Below are 17,551 nucleotides of genomic sequence, written 5' to 3' on the forward strand. Positions count from 1 at the left end.
ACTACCTGCATTTGTGTGGAGCTGGCCCCCCAGGAGAAATGGTCCTTCGTCCTGCGCTGACCTCATGTGGAGACAGGCCAGGGTGGGGGGCACGGGAGGGGGGCTCTGAGTTCTCTAACTTAAGAATTTTTATGGGAATAAACTCTTTTCTTTATATGCATGAAGACCTATATAAGACTAAGGAATTAATTACCTAACATGGCACTACAATAGCAAAGGGAAAGAAGATAACACATCTGTTTTTTATTTTAAAATTCTTTTTTAAGGGCATTCCATGGTTTTCTTGTTGCAGAGGACATGCGTAAAATAAGAGCTAGTGTGATCTAAATCTTTGCAGCTGGTTCGAATAGTGATGTGAAAAAAACCTCCATGGCTCCAATTTCTGTTTTTTGTCATATTTTGAACAATGCATTTAATAAAAAACAAACCTAGAAAACATAAAAGAGTCATTGATAGAGCATTTAAACCCAGGATATTTTTGTCTTGGTATCAGGGCCATTCTAAGAGGACTCATGTGTAGCAACTACTGCAAAATGGCCTTCAGAAATGTCAGTTTCCTCCCAGGGTAAAAATATTCTCTTAGACACAGCTATACGTATAAATAAAATACGGTGCATAAATATTTAAATGTTTTAAACCACATCAGAGTGCCAATGACTGACTGGCTAACACAGTGCCTTGAAGGAATATTCTGAGTTTTTTTTAAAAATGGAATTGTATATTTGATTAACTAGAGCCATATGTCACGTAGCATATTGCTGACAGGTACATTCTATGAATAGTTGATTCTGATTTATACAGGGATTTGGCAATGTTAACATGAGCCACAAGAGGATATACTTCTGTAATTGTTGCTGTAATTTTCTTGTTTCCTCCCATGTCAAGGGTACTTGCCACCAAGTTTTAATGTGGTAGGCATCTAACCCTATGCATTCTAAAGTAAATACAAAAATGCACTACTTTGAAATTAACGGACATTTGACATTGAAATGGGTTTATAGAGGGTTATTAAGTTCATTGTTTCTAAGATGTTCTGAATGTGGTTTATTCCCTTAGTGGGGAAGATTAGTTTCCTAAGCTTGGAGGTTATTGTGTGTACAGTGCTCATATGCAGTCTAATTATTGCCGATGAGAAATATGAATTTAATAAGCCAGATAAGTTATTCAAGTTTTCCGCATACTTTTATTGGATTCATATCTGAGACAAGTCATTTGTATCCAGTGTGGATGGACTAGACAGTTGAAGCATGAAACAATTTGACCTTTCACCTTTAGGTCACAGGCTCAAGATTAACAGAAGCCTTCATCAGTGTCTGATTTCTCTGGCCATAGATTTTTTTTTTTTTCTCTTTTGCACATGATTAATGTTTTGTGAAACCAGATTAAGGACGCAAAATGCCACTTGCAATTTGCTTTATATTTCAATACCATATCCCCACATTTGGACAAAATAACATGTAAAGAGGATTTTTATTTAAAAATGAAGGTCTTGCTCATGTGTCTTATCTTACACCAGAATGACGTCTGTCTCTGTTCAGTTGCAAGTGCCTATACAACACTCCAGCACAAATCTTAAATGTAGATATGCCATCTTTTAATTACAAATCTGAGTGAGCACCCTGAGACTTAGACTATATGATGTCATATAAAATGTGTATGAACTGTTTTATAATACACCGAAATTTAAGACACTCCGAGAAATGCTTAAACTTATTACGGTTATAATGAACTCCACAGATGAAGGAACAGTAGAGAAACAGTTCTCTGAGGACTTTGAGTATTCTTTAGAAAAATGTAAACAACCCCCTCGTGTTCTTTCATTTACATTTTTCTAAAACACTCATCATTTATTAAAGGTCAGTTTTTGGAGATGAGGAAAGTAATATGATTTTTTTTCCCTACTCAAGCCCTATCTGGTAACTTAACCTCTGTGTTACCAGCAGATTGATCCCAATTTATTATGAAAACTGAATTTCAGTCTCAGGACATCTAACTGGGAGTTTGGAATAATATCCCTTTTTCCATGTTTGTACTCTTGGACTTAAAGGAGACAAAAATGTTTATAAGGAGAGGTAGTTTATGTTGATTATATAATGGCAAATGGAAAAATCTCATCAAAATAATTATACACTGTGACTCCAGTTTGATTAAAGGTTTATAAACCTTTAAATATGTAAGACATATAAGATAGGATTAGATAGGATAGACTGGAATAGAAACAGGCAGGACACTTTGAAGAGAAAAATTGCTAGAACAAAATCCACCAAAATATTAACAGCAGTTATTTGAGTGTAAAATTAGAGACTTAAAAAAATACATACTTCCTATATTTTCTAATTTTTCTACTTTGAACATGTATTCACTTATAATTTTAAAAATTAAATTTACTCCTGTATTTGTTTCATAAGTGTTTATCCGGTCCCTATATGTCAGGCATTATGCTGAGTACTGGAGATAAACTGGTAAATAACACAGACCTGGTTCCTGCCCTCATGCAGCATGGACTCTAATGATGGAGACAGGAGTGAACCCAGAATCAAACAAATAATTTCTTAGTCCCAGGAGGGAAAGTGAAATAGTAGAGTGTGATGTGAGCATAAAATAGGGGGATGTGACCTGCTCTGGGGGTGCTCCCAAAAGGCTCCTCAGAAGAAGTGACCTGAAAACGGGAACCTGAGTGTAAGTAGAAAGAAGTTAGTCAAGTGTGAAGGAAAAAAGGTCCAAGCAAGGGAAAGGCACTGAGACAGGAAGGAGTTGGATGTGTTGAATGACTTGAAAGGGGGCCAGTGCGATGTTGGAGGAGCAGGAAAGAGCTCGCGGGGCTCGGGTGGGGCAAGCCAGTGGAGAGTGGCTCAAGTTGCGGCGGGGTCAGATCAGGCAGGACATTCAACCCCACTGGGAGTCAAGCTTTGAAATCGTAGCTCATGATTAAAAGCCACAGTGTAGGGGCACCTGGGTGGCTCAGTTGGTTAAGCGACTGCCTTCAGCTCAGGTCATGATCCTGGAGTCCCAGGATCGATTCCCACATCAGGCTCCCTGCTCAGCAGGGAGTCTGCTTCTCCCTCTGACTCTCTCCCTTCTCATGCTCTCTCGCTCTCTCTCTCATTCTCTCTCTCTCACATAAATAAATAAAATCTTTAAAAAATTAAAAATTAAAAAAAAATAAAAGCCACAGCATAGAGTGTGGTAGACAATAGGTAATTTTTGCCTGTAAGTACTTTGGTCTCTCTTAACCCAAGACTCTTTTTTGTGATTAGTGTGGCTGTCAAGCAAGGTTCCGCTCCGTGAGAATAGGGAGGTTGGTGAGAATCGATGGATGACAGAGTGAGGAGTCCCCGACAGTATTTGGAAGAATGAGGTGTTTCAGGGCCTCTCCGCCAGCTGCAGCCAGAAAGCACTGCGCATCTACTTAGGGGGCCTTGTGCATGACTAAGAGTGGATTCTGCCCCCCAGGATACCTGTTCTGGATGAGGTTCTAGGTCAGGTCTTGGTCCAGGCTGGATTCCAGGTACTTTCGTCCTTAGATTCCTCAGGCCTCATAATCACTTAAATCACTGTCCTTGTGAGTTATGTGTCCCCTTTTACTCTCCCTCCCCTTGGGAAAATGGCAAGTGACCCAGTGTGGCATTGTGACATTTAGCTCTACAACCAGGAAATAGAGGCCACCAGAAGTATCAGTTACGGTTACCTCCCATTGTCCGCAAATTGATTGGCTAATTAATATTTTTTTCTTGCATTCTCAACTGGAGCATCTTTTTAACTATTCATTTACCAAAAGTATGTTTATTATTTTTTAAGCCATAACCTAACCAGAGTGATAGAAGAGGAAACACAGAAATGCTCTGTCACTTTGTCCGTGTTTGGATATAACAGCAAGCGATGGAGACACCATTAAGTTGAGAAGGGAGGTCTCAACACGGGAACATAGTACTAACTTGTTGAGCCTCAGCAGATGAATGGGAGACATGAGCTGACGGATGACTGTTCGCTGACACAGACACCAACAACTGTTTTTCAACGCACATTATCTCTCTTGAAAACTGCAGCTTGGCTTCCACTGACTCCGGAGCTGGTCTGTTTTGTGTGTTCAGCCTCTTAACAATAGAGGGAAAGTTATGGTTTTATTTACATCTTTCCCTGAGCAGATTTACACACACACACATCCACCCTCCCCCTTAAGGGATCTGGGGATGTATTACCTAAATGATCCTTACTTTCTGTAGGGTACAAACTGTGGCTTTGGTAATTGGTCTTGATTGTCGAGTTTAGAAGGCCAGGAACACGGTAATTCTAGCCTCCAGTACTCTGCTCAGAAACGTGCACTACTCAGTGCAGCGTTCTTTGTAGCATGTTAATTCGTTTTAAAATGTTAAAAGTTTGAGGGATCTCATTGTTCCCTTACTCTTCTGTGCGTATGATTTATTTTGCAGGAGTATAAATCAAAACATATTCTTGGAACATTTAAGATCTCTTTAAGGTATTTTTTTGTGCTTCTCCTGGAAGTACAGAATACTTTGTATACCAGAGCTAATGACAACAGATCTTGTAGTGTTTCTGCGTTGTAACAGTCGCCACTGGGCAGACAGCTGCCAAACATCTTGCAATTAATCTGATGCACGTTGGCTTTCGCGTTCTTTTTCTTTCAGAACCAGTGCCCTGAGGTGGAGGAGTTGGTCTTCAGCCATTTTGTGATCTGTAATGACACACAGGAGACACTGCGCTTTGGCCAGGTGGATACTGATGAAAACCTTCTGCTGGCGCGTCTCCACAGTCACCAGTACAGCTGGCGTTCTCACAGGTCCCCGCAGGTATTTGAGAGGCAGCCTTACAGGCACCGCAACTGGGACCGGGAAGGTTGGCGATTCGTTGATTCTGCATTTGTGTGCCTGTGTCCAGTTACGGCCCTTCTTAAGCCTCCCAGGGCACCCCACAGCGTAGCCGCCCCCGACAGAAACCCAGAAGCGTTGAGAGATGGGAGCCCCGTGCATGCGTGCTGCTCTCGGAGGGGCGGTCTCCTGGCTAGCCCGGGTGCTGCGGGCGCCGGTGGGCTCTAGAGCCGGAGCTCGTGGGCTCTGATCCTGGCTCTGTGTAAACCTCGCTTTGCTCGCCGCACTTCAGTTTTCTCATCTGTACAGTGGGGATAATGAGAGGACCCGTTTTGTAGGGTTCTGAGGACTAAGTGAGTTACTGTGTATAATGGCGCGAGAATAGTGCTCGAGATACTGTCAGCATTACGCGTTGGCTATTATTATTTACGCATTTGTTCAGATTTTTACCACGTACATACTCTGCACCCGGCATGGCCTGGGCACTGGACTTGCAAAGACAGGGAAGTCACAGCCCTTGCCCTCCAAGGACAGCTCACAATCTGTGACCAAGGGGGCACTGAGAAAAGACATACCAAAGGATGTCTGTTTTCCAAGTAGTGTAATTCCATTTTCCTGTCACTTTAGATGGGAATAATTAGAGGGATATGCCCTGCAGGGATAATATGAGGATGAATTAAATACAAAGATGTGGTCTTAAATGAGTAAAAGAAATCCTAGGAAGTCATCTCAAGAATAATGTATTTCTAAAACTCTGGGTAATAAGGAAAGTACTGCTTGTGATTAAAAGAAAGTCATTAGATTAGAGAGCAAGTTTTCCCATCTGGTCTATAGACCAGCTTCAGAATATGTTATGCCCTCGGGGTCCCTCTTGCTTCCCCCCCACCCCGCCCCGCCCCCGCCCAGTAGCTAGATTCTGATTTCTTGCTTGCTTTTTCATCATACTGCCACAGTACTAGAATAAAATTTGGAAAGGTAGACACAGTACATTCTTATTTAAGAATATTTATTTAATTCTAGTAAACCTGACAGGACATTAAAACCACATAAATCCTTTCTTAATAAAACTTCTTAGAAAAATTTCTCCAATGAGACGATGTTGTACTCATCTTTTTAGAGTGAATGGCATGCCCTTGTTTTCTGTTTCTCTCGAGATATTTCTGTGTTCTTAAGTGGTTTAGTTGTTTGCCCCTCATAACATAGTTAAAGGCCAGTTTGTTTGTTTGTTTGTTTGTTTCAAAATATCTTTTTGGGCTTTTGTCTTACTAATTGCAGAAGTGAGAACATACAGACATGTGGCAAAAAAAAAACAGAACTTCTATAATGGCAACCACTCAGAGACAACCCATGTTAATACTTGTCGTATAACCTTTTAGATGTTCAAAAAGTTTCCACAGTAATTGCATTTTCAGCAACAGGAGAAACCTCTGGAAAGGCGCAGCCCAGTGTAGCCGTGGCCCTTGGCCACTGCACCCACACCCACACAGGCTCAGGCCTCTACCCACAGAAAGCAAAATGCAGGAAGCTTACCTCCCCCACCAGTTGCTTTAAGAGGCACAGACCACGTGGCTCTTGGTGACCCTCAAGATTCCCAGATACTGGGGACGCCTGGGTGGCTCAGTCAGTTAAGCATCTGCTTTTGGCTCAGGTCATGATCGCAGGGTCCTGGGATCGAGCCCCGCATCGGGCTCCTGGCTCAGCAGAGAGCCTGCTTCTCCCTCTCCCTGTGCTATTCCCCCTGCTTGTGTTCTCTCGCTCACGTGGTCTCTCTCTCAAATAAATAAAATCTTAAAAAAAAAAAAAAAAGATTCCCGGATGAGAAGGGTGATGATAAGAGCTCAGGGCTGTGGAGGAACAGGAGTCGTCATATTACGGACATGCGGTGTCTGGGTGGGAAGGAAAGGACCAGGAAAGAAACATGGCTGACCGTTGCCAGCACGACACCTTCATATTTTACCCTTTTGCCTGTTTTCAAGGTCTTCTCATATTTGTTACTAGTTTGGTTTTCACAATATCCATGTGTGGTTTGTGTTATTTGTTATGCAAGTTATAAATAAGGAGACAAATGGGAATAGTAAGCTGAGATGGTGGTAGAGTTGGGACTGAATTCCATATCTTTTGATTCTCAGTAGAATGTTATTTCTACGGCATTGTCCAGCTCTCCTAGGTTTGGGCTGCATGATTTGTCTATTAGAATAGCCAAGCTATGAGGTTTCAAGAGATAGGCCGAGAATCGCTAGTCTAATACTCCATATTTAAAGCTAGACTAATGTGGGATTCTTAGTCCAAGTAAATCCCTTGCAAAGTCTTAACTTTATTACCAAAAATAATAAGAAGCTTTTTATGACAAACAGGACACAAGACAGATAGCTATTAAACTTTTCTTTTTCCTTAAAATTTGCAACTGCATTCTCTGGATACAAATTTTAATGAGCTGTAGTCATTATAATCTTCAGGCTAAAACTTACATCAGCTTTGTTTAAAAAAAAAAAAAAAAAATGATGTCTCTCTACAAAACTCCATAGGTTGAAGGAAGTGTGTTTTAGAACCCTCTGAAACCAGAAGTCTTAATCGGCCCAGAGCTTCTTCGTGGAATTCCTTGCATCCACAATTGCAAATTCTGTTGTGTTCTAATGAGAGGTTACATCTGAGGATCGAAAAACTAGCCACTTATCTTCAGACTGCACCTGCAGGTAGTCATAGACTTGCAACTGAGCAAACTGTTGGTTTTTTCAGGCTCCACGTCATTTCCTGCGTTGCCCAGCAGGCTTGGTTTTAGGAACATTTGTGTCTGCATGTTTATGCTACCTTGGGTGTTAGTCAATTCATAGTCTCAGGGAGGATTTCCAGAGTTCATAGAACTTAACTCCACTAAACAATGTAGCTTACATTGCAGAGATAGAGAAAGTGGCAACGACAGCTGGAAAGGTTTCAAAGAGGTCAGCATATCTTAGAACCACACAGGAGGTTGCTAACAACAGTAAGTCCCAACAGGATGGGAAGAAACATGGACACACCAATTCCAGAAATCCAAAGCTGATTTTAAAATTGAAAAGTTGTAAACTCTCCTTATAGTTTCTAACACGTGCTCTGAGGCGGAATCACTAAATGCTAGATATCCCGTAACTGTTGCTTGCTTAAACAAACAAAGGAAGAACAAAACTAATTCCTAGGGAATAGTTGAACATACTCAGCTGCACAATCGTATATGCCACCACAGAGGGCCCTTAAATATCCCAGTTCAGTAGACTTCAGATCAAGTTGGATGAGAACAGTAACTAGCAAGAGACTGGTCTTTAAAGAAGTGCTTCATATTGTATAAAGATGAATCTAACTATAGGTGTGAGTTTACGGTATCTTTCCCCAGAATATGGGTAGTAGGTGCAGCTTAGGGTCAAGGAAGGTTTTGTTTAATGTAGCCAAACTGAATATGGGGACACTTCCATCAACCAGTAGGATTTGTGTAAAGGCTGTTCAAGCTGACTTCCTTTCCTGGTTAATAGAGAGCACTGTTGGCGAATTAAACTTGAAATAGGAATGCCTCCACCTTGTATGTAAGGGAATTGCATGTGCTTTTATCCTCAAAACATGCACAATTTATAGATTATACATTTTTTTAGAATTGCAAAATTCCAGTGCTCGCTTCGGCAGCACATATACTAGAATTGCAGAATTCCAGCTACCAGTGACTTAATTTCAGTAATCAAACCATCTACCAAGGTGAAAATGGGCTCTAGACAGAGCTATAGAAAATAATAAAATATTGCTCCACGATGGACATAATAGAAAGTTTCATAAGCTCATGAAAAATGGCAGATATTTTAAAATGCAAAATGTAACAAGGTAAGAATTTTGAAGAGCAGCAGACCATCTGGGACATACTCATTAAAGTAGTCAGATTTAGTGAAGAAAATAGAAAATCGTATAGTACTCCAAGGCAGAGGTTGGCAAACTTTCTCTGTGTAGGGCCACATAGTCCATATTTTAGGCTTTTGGGGCCTTCCTGGCTCTCTCACAGCTATTCCTCTCTGCACAAAAGCAGCCATAATGAAAAATATGGCTGTGTTCCAATAAAACTTCATTTATAGACTATGAAATTTGAATTTCAGTAACTTTCACACATCACGAAATAGTATTCTAATTTTTTTTGACCATTTAAAAATGTAAAAACCATTTTTAGCTCACAGGCTGTACAAAAATAGGCAGTGCACCCCATTTGGCCCACAAGCCATAGTTTGCCAGTCCTGCTTGGAGACCTCTCTGTTGACAAAACTCAGTAGACTAAAGGCTTGACGTTCAGTTTTTTCACTCTGACCTAAGTGATATTTCTATCACTTGAAAACTTGGCAAAATGTTTCAGAAATGAAGAAGTGACAGGTAATAGTTTAAATCCAGCACATATAACCAACCTGTACTCACCACATAATGGTAAAATATGTTTATTTTACCTCTTCTGGGCTTCTATAGATAGACAGTTCTCCAGTTCACTCTTCGTATGTAAAAATATTTTAAAGTGAGATCTGAGCATTTTTCCTCTTGTCTAAAGGGATAGTAATAGGTTTTGAGTATCTACCTATCTTATGGTGAGTCCAGCCAGTTGTCAGTTTCGTTAACTAGACTGTAATTCTCATTCACTTCACTCTTTTCACATCCATTTACATAATGCATATGTATATACATATCATAAAGAAAGAGCACATTCCTTATTGTCACAGTCACAGTTTTAAAAATTTAAAAGCAGACTTAGGGAGACAAGGAAATATTCTATGTTGGCAAAACTGTTTAAAGTGATAAATTTTTCAGGGGTTTGCCTCTGCTATTATATGGCACGTGGCATGCATGTTAAGGTTTGTGTAGAAGATGCAAATGGAATTAATACTTCCTTTCTAGAAAGCAATTTAATAAGCACAAAAGCCATTAAAATGGTCTCAGCCTTTGATTTAGTAAATCCCCTACTAGTAATCTACTCTCAGGATATAATACAAATTAAAACAAAAGTTTATACACAAAAAATGTTTATCACAGTTTTATCTATAGTATCAATTAAAAACCAAAGTGTTCACTTTTAAGGCTATAGTTGAGTAAAATCTAACATATCTGAATGATAAACAACTGTCAGACCTTCACATTTTTTACACAGAAAGAGGAAGTGCTACCATATCCTATCAGTCAGAAAACAGAATATAAAATTATATATATGATCTTAGCAATATAAGAGCAAAATGCATAGAAAATGCTGGAAGGAGATATATCAAAATGTTGCCAGTGGTTGCATCTGAGTAGTAGGGTAAGATGATATGTTTCCACTTTATTACATTTTTATATAGGTCTCAACTTTTTTAAATAAGGGCTATAGATTATGAAAGCAGAAAGAAATTAAGTGAAAACCCTGAAAAAATTTATAGACAGACTATAAAAGGAATTTCAAACACTCACTGGAAGAGTGGCAAGTGCAGTGACTTATCAGTAACGGTTATCTTAATTCTCATATGAACGATTGCAAGTTTCTCTCAAATATTCTCTTAGTTACAGCTTTGCCCCACTCCAGTGTATCTTGCAGACTACATCTCAAGGAACTTCCCTGAATAATGCTTTAATTATTACAGTTTCCTGTCCAAAAATCTTCATAGCCTTCCCATCATCTATTAAATATCCAAATTATCTGGCATCCAAGGCCTGACTCAAGTCACTCACAAGCCCTCCTGTCTGCCATTATTTCCCTCTAGCAGCTGATTTAGTCTCCCAACCTCCCATTCAGTTTTAATCCACAAATGTTCATTTATTGTGACCTCTTGTGTGTAATTAAATATGTTCATTTTTTTGTAAAGAACTTACTGTCTAATGAGGGAGTCCGAAAAGTAAACAGATTTTTATGGACATGATCAGTATCTATCAGGACATTATTGCAGTAATTCAAGACAGGGGGAAATGACGGGTAACTGAATTAAAATGCTAACCATAAGGAAGAAAAGTGAGAGAATCAGGAAGTACAGTCCATTGCTTCTGGATATGGGCAAGGTCTTGATGGGAGCTCAAAGAAAATGTTTCCAAATCTAACATGAGGATGAGAATCTGGCAAGGCTTGCCGATAGAAGGGATATTTGTGTGGAAGCTTAATGTTTCAGTAAGAGTTGGGCCGATGAAGTGAGGGTGGTGGTGGTGGTGGTCAGATAAAGGAATCAGCATGTGTGAAAGCTGCAGAGGAAGGACACAGCGTGGCCTGGTAGGACAACTTGGCTGATTTGACTGCAGTAGAGAGGACACGTGTGAAACCGCAGGATGGGAAGGTAGGTAGGAGCCCGTGTGTGCTGCGCTAAGCGGCTTCAGTGCTGTCTTGAGGCAGTGGTAACACGAAGGCAGGCGAAACTAAACCCTTGAAGAGGTCAAAGTTGGCTTTCCCCAGAGGTCAGTTTGAAGGCTGAGTAGAAGTTGGCCCAGTGAACAGCAGTGGAGGAAGCACATGAGGCAGAACCAGGAAGAGATATATATATATCTGTATCTGTAGCATGTCATGTTCAAGGGAATTCAGATTTTGTTCAGAATAACTCAGGCATAAAAATCGTGTGCCCCGCTGAAGAGATGTATGTTGGTAACTGGCTCTTGGCCGGTGGTGTGGGAAGCCCTGATGTGTCGGGCTGGCTGATTTTAATGGTGTGAATACTCCCACCATAGCTGATCTCAAGCTACCAGTGATTTAACAACCGGCTCGCAAAATTCCTGAATGTTCAGCAGTTCTTTTTCACAAATGAGTATGAGCTAACTCCAGCGCACCACTGTTTGGAGGGTTTGCGTTCTGAAGAGCCTGGCAGTGCATTTGTGGAGATCCACCTGGATGTGCTGGGCGACTTTGGCCTACGGAAGGGCTTTCAGTAGAGGGGTCACAGGATCTCTCCTGTGCATCCTGGGAAGATCCCTGTGGTGTAGTTGAAAGGCAGCCTTGAGGAGATGGAGGATGCAAGCAGGGAGTAGTGGGGACCTGGCTGCAGAGCCAGGAGTGACAGAGGTGACAGCCACTGAGCCAAGACAGAGGAGAAGTCACCACTTGGTGTAAATGCCTAGCAGACTCACCCTTCTGTGAATAATAGCTATAAATTCTGAGCAAAACACAAAAAACTACTTCTGAAGACTGAACAAAGGCAGGCAGATTTTGGAGAGGAATCAAAACTTTGAGCAAGTGACCTGCTGAGTGAATTCCCCATTTTTTCTGGCTGTGCCTTGACGGCAACTGCAGTCGCTTCAGCACGGGGGTAGCCCAGCATCATCCTGGCCCCACATAGCAGGGGAAAGAGCTCAGGCCACCAAGGCTGCTGGAGAACGAGGAGAAAACCTTGGACAAGGGGAAGCCAGAAAGCAGGAAAATAATTTGGCCCAACTGTCCACTGACTGCGGAAGCACATGTGCCTGGGGAAAACCAGAAGCAGCCTGTACCCAAGGCTTAAAGAACGGAACGAATCCAAGCTGCCGCTCGCCCAGGTGTGAGAGTTTTCCGTTTGAGTCTAAACAAATTGGGTATTTGTTAAATCAAATACATTAACACTCTGGAGCAATTATAAGAAAATCCAGAGTTCCCACAACAAAACCTTGACAGTGTCCATACTATAAACCAAAATTATTCAACAAATCTCAAGAATCTCAAAAAAAAAAAAAGTTCAATTTCAAGAGAAAGATAATTAACAGATGTTAACGCCAAGTATGACCCAGAGGTTAGAATGTCCATATACTTCAAAGCAACTATAACACAGGGGAAGGTATTTTACAGATGTAATTAAGGTCCCGAATTAGTTGATTTTTAATTAATCAAAAGGGAAACTATTTTGTGGACCTCACTGAATCATATAAAACCCTAAAAGAGGGGCTGGGCCCTTTTGTGAGGAGAGAGAGAGAGAGAGAGACATATGCTCCTGCTGGCCTTGAAGAAGCAAACTGTCGTGTTGTGAGTGCCTACAAAGAAGGCCATGGGTCAGGGAGCTGTGGGAAGCCTCCAGGACCTGCAGGTGGCTGCCGGCCCCAGTCATTAGTAAGTCAGAGCCCTCATCCTATAGCCACAGGGGAATATATTCTGCCAACAACCTGAGTGCACTTGGAAGTGGATTCTTCCCTGCTTGGACTCCTGGCCCACAGACAGAGTGATGGTAAAACTGTGTTCTTTTAAGCTGCTAAATTTGTGGCAATTTGTCATTCAGTGATAGAAATATAATACAACATGACAGAGAAAAAAAGACAGTACACTTGAAGATAGATCACTAGAAATCATCCAGCCTGAAGGAGAGAGAAAAATCAAACAAAATGAATCGAACTGCAGAGACCTGTGGGACAATTTCAAAAGGTCTAATATATGAGTAATTACAATCTAAGAATGAGTAGAGAGTGAGAGAGTGGGGCCAAAAAAATTAAATAAGCTCAAAAAACTTCCCAAGTTTTGGGAAAGATAGAAATTTGCAGACCCAAGAAGCTCAGGAAAACTCCAAACAGACATCTCAAAGAAACTCACACTCAAGCACCTCATGATGAAACTACTAAAAACCAAAGAGAAAGAGAAAATCTTGAGGATTAGCTGGAGGGAAACTGTAGGGGAAACCACTGGAATAACTCTGAACTTCTTTTGGGGTATCAGGGAGGCTAGAAGAGAAGGTTTACGCTGGAAGTGATCTGTTCGGAAGCTATTTGGGAGTTACAGTCACCAGGATTTGGGTAATGGTCATGGAAGAGAAGGGTCTAGTTTGATTCTGAGGTTCTAGACTTAGGGGACAAGTTGGCAGTGTTGCTGTTGGCCCAAGACAGGGAACTGAGTAGAAAGACAGTGTTTTAGAGACAGAGGATGGAATAGGATATGAGAGTGCAACAGGGTGATTCTAAAACCCATTGTGGACACACCGAGTTTTGGGTTACTTGGGAGGGCAGAAAGGATGATATATTAGAAAAAACATGGATTTGAAGCCGTAAATACCTGGGTTTCACTCCTAAGGCTTGTTAGCTATGTAAGATTGGAAAAGTTTCTTAATTCCTTGGAGTCTCAGCTTCCTCTTCTGCAAAATCAAGAGATTTTAGTGACTATCCCATGCAATAACATTTATAAAGTGCCTAGTGAAGAACTCAGCTCTCTATAACCAAAGGTTCCTTTCCTTCCCTTTTCCCTTTCTAACCAGACATCCACGTGGCCATGTAGAGGAGGCAAATTGAATGGAAGAGTCAGAATGTCAAAAGAATAGTCTGGTCTAAGAGGTAAAAATTGGGTCTGTCATCTGTGCCTAGGTAGCCGTGGGAATAGATCAGAATGCCCAAGGAGGCGGGGCTAAGAGAAGAGGACTTTGTTAGTTAGCTCTTGCAGTAGGACAGTGTACACCAGTGGTGTACAGGCGAAGGATGGCTACTGCAGACACTCCCGTTCATAAAAGGAGAAAAGGGGAGACCCATCAGTTACTGGTCCATAAAAATTCTAATATCCAACCAGATAAATGTCAGAAGTTTCTCGATTAGTAATCACTCATACTCCGCTCAGGAATAATTGTCCGTGGCTCATGGCTTTGGAGTCTTGGCTCAAGCCTCTGAGTCATCCATCCTTTTTCATGAAAAGTGTCCTTTGTTTGCACTTCATAGTTTTCTCAGCCTGCTTTCTAGCAGTAGAATTTTGAAGAATCACAGGCCTCTTTACCATCTTGTACTTTGTCTCTTTCAGTCTAAATTGGGAGTGTTTCTGCCAATATAATTCTTTAAACAACTTTATGGGGCTCTTGTTAATCTTACTGGGGTTTGCTACAGTGGACAAAATCACGTATCTCTTCAAGGTAATTCCTTCTCTGCTTTGGGATTTGTTCACACTGCTGAGTGTCTTAGAAGCCCTATTGTTTGAATAGTTTTCTGAGACACCAATTTAGATCTTTTTGAGATCCTAACAAAGGCTTTTACAGCCACATCCTTAGCTTCATCCCTAAACCAGCTTTCCTGGCCGTGTCCTGGATTTGATCTTTGCCTAGAAACCACTTCTTGATTTTAGCATCATTTGCCATCTGGAAGGCTAGAAATGTTGAAAACTAGCAAGTCCTGGCTCCTTTTTATCTAACAGTTCTTCCTTAAGCTTCTGTCAGCCCCTCCCAGACTTTAATATAAGCAGCAGATAGAAGCCAGGAGTTACTTCAACACTGCCTGGAAATCTCCTGAGCTAGATCACATAGTTGATTAGGCGCATTTCTACTTTCCATGTCACTCTAGCTTGTAGTGTTGCTAAACTCTCCACCACTGCATAGCAAGGATCCCCTTTCTCCCAACGTCCAGCAACACCGTTCTCGCCTCCTTACTGACAGCCTCCTCTCAGGCCATCAAGTAACTATTAAAAGCATCTTTGAAGCACCTTAGATATTGACCAACACTCTTCTCAAGTCCTTCTAATTTCTGCCCACTTGCCTGCTCCAAAGCCCCTTGCATTTTTAGGCTTTTGTTTTGGTAGCACCCCACTTGGAGATAACAGAATCTATATTAGTTACATATTGCTGTTTAATAAATGACCTAAAAACCCGAGTAGATAATACAACAAACATTTTTTTTTTAATCTCCATTTCATTAGCCAAGAATTTTGGGAGTGGTTGAACTGGGTAGATGTAGCTCAGAGTCTCTGAGAAGGCCGCAGTCAAGACATCAGCTGGAACTTTAGTCATCTAAAGGCTTGACTGGGCTGGAGGATCCATTTCCAAAATGGCTCACTCATATGGCTCTTGGCAAGAGGACTTGGCTCTTTGCTACAAGGATCTCTCCATAGAGTTCATTGAGTATTCTCATGACATAGCCACTGGCTTCCCCCAGATCAAGTGATACAAGATAGAACAAGACAGAAGCCACAGTGTCTTTTATGACCTAAGCTCGGAAGTCATTCATTGTCATTTCTGTGACATCCTAGTGGTTACACAGGTCAGCCCTATTCAGCGTGGGAGGGGACTACGCAAAGGCACAAATAACAGAGGACAAGGCTCACTGGTGCGATCTTGGAAGTGGGCTGCCATAAGGAATAATAGTAGAATTTAGGGATTAGGCTAAGAAATGGGATCCACTGAAAGGGATAAGAGGTGTGAGGAAAACTTAGACATAACAGGAAAACTAGGACATACAGTGTTCTAAAAGCCAAGAAAGGAGAATATCTAGAGGGGCAGAATTATCAGATGCCATACAGAGATTGAGTAAGACGAACTGAAGAGGCCATTATATTTGTCAATTGAGAGGTCATTGATGGCTCAAGGAAAACATTTTCATGGCAAAATATGGATAGAGGCCAAATTGAAGTGGGTTGAAAATGAACAGAAGGTGAGGAAATGGAGAGAATCAGCATGAATTTTTTTTTTTTTTTTTTTTTACTCTTGACTGGGTGTTAGCTAGAGAAAGCTGCAGGATCAAGCAAGGGTTTTAAATGGAAGAAACTAAGGCATGTTCTATATGGAAGCAGAGGTTGATACGCAGAAGAGAGGAAAAATGATTAGTGGCATAAAGTCTTAAAAGAGGGGAGGAGGAAGGAATCCAGATCACAGGTAAAGGATTGACCCTGGATGGGAGGAGGTTTATATCGGATATCTATTGCTGCTTAACAGAGCACCCCAAAACTTAGTAGCTTAAAAAAATGTATTTAGCTCATGAGTCTGTTGGTCAGAAACCTAGATGCCCTCAGGAGGCTCTTCTGCTGGGGTCCGCACGGCTCTCTTGTGGTCCAACATGGCCTCACCTACATATGTGGTAGTTGGCAGGCTGCTGGCCAGGGTACTCTTGGTTCTCTTCCATGGGACTGCCCCAGCAGGCTAGCCCAGACAGGAAAGCCAGAGCAGAAACCGCAAAGCCTGTTGAGCCGAAGCTCGGAGCTCACACAGCATCTCCTGCCACCTTCTCAGGCAGAGCAAGTCACAGGGTTAGGCCAGATCCAAAGAATAAGGAACTAGGTATTACCTCTCGCTGAGAGTTGCTGAGAGAATTTGTGGCCATTTGCAACTTACCACAAAAGCCTCCTCTGACTTTGAAATAAGAGAGAGAGAATGAGGATGAGTGTGAATGGAGATGAGGTCGTAATGGGTATTTGCTGAAAGTAAAAAGAAAGAAAAAAAGAGTAGGAGGCTTTAAAAAAAAAAAGAAGGAATTTTCCACAGTATCTAATCCAGTAGCCTGCTCATATTAGGCATTTGGTAAATGTTCACTGAATAAATAAATGTTTTCATTACTTACTCATAATGTTTCTGACATCTCTCAAGAACATAGACTTAAAAGCTTAATTATTTTAACAATATGAAAATTATGAACTTTTTTGCATCCGATTGGATATTTTGTGTGTACTATACTGACCAAAAAGAGGCCCTCTGATCTCAGAATGTATGCTTCTGTATACTGTCAGTGAAGTTGGGCTTTTAATTAAGAGTAGTTTCTGGTCTCCCACACCTCCTCCCCTTTGACCTCCCAGTGGCCTCTAATGAAAACTATGACAAAACTAGGAGATCACTACAGGAGGAAATTCACAGTATTCTCCAAATGAAAGCACCTTTCAGGTCCCCGGGCAGGTCCAACTCTTCCCAACTTATTCTTTTTTCATTTTTTTTTTTTTAAGTAAACTCTATACCACGCATGGGGCTCGAACTCACGACCCTGAGATCAAGAGTTGCATGCTCTACCCACTGAGCCAGCCAGCACTCTTACTGTTTGTCATAAACTAAAAGTACGTTGTATAGTTACCAAATATTACCGATTTAAAGTAAATCATT

At 41.3% G+C, this 17,551-nt stretch overlaps 1 protein-coding gene across 6 annotated transcripts in view; it reads left to right on the top strand.

Moving 5' to 3' along the window:
* VPS13B (vacuolar protein sorting 13 homolog B) overlaps positions 1 to 17,551 on the top strand; it is a 749,374-nt gene that overhangs the window by 657,759 nt on the left and 74,064 nt on the right. For all 6 annotated transcript variants that reach the window (XM_032421506.1, XM_032421505.1, XM_032421503.1 and 3 more), the window contains one exon: positions 4,647 to 4,808. In XM_032421506.1, the coding sequence (XP_032277397.1) occupies positions 4,647 to 4,808 (162 nt within the window). The remainder of the gene's footprint in view (positions 1 to 4,646; positions 4,809 to 17,551) is intronic.

The sequence above is a fragment of the Phoca vitulina genome, unplaced genomic scaffold, assembly GCF_004348235.1.
Source record: "Phoca vitulina isolate PV1807 unplaced genomic scaffold, GSC_HSeal_1.0 scaffold25, whole genome shotgun sequence".
Lineage (NCBI taxonomy): Eukaryota > Metazoa > Chordata > Mammalia > Carnivora > Phocidae > Phoca > Phoca vitulina.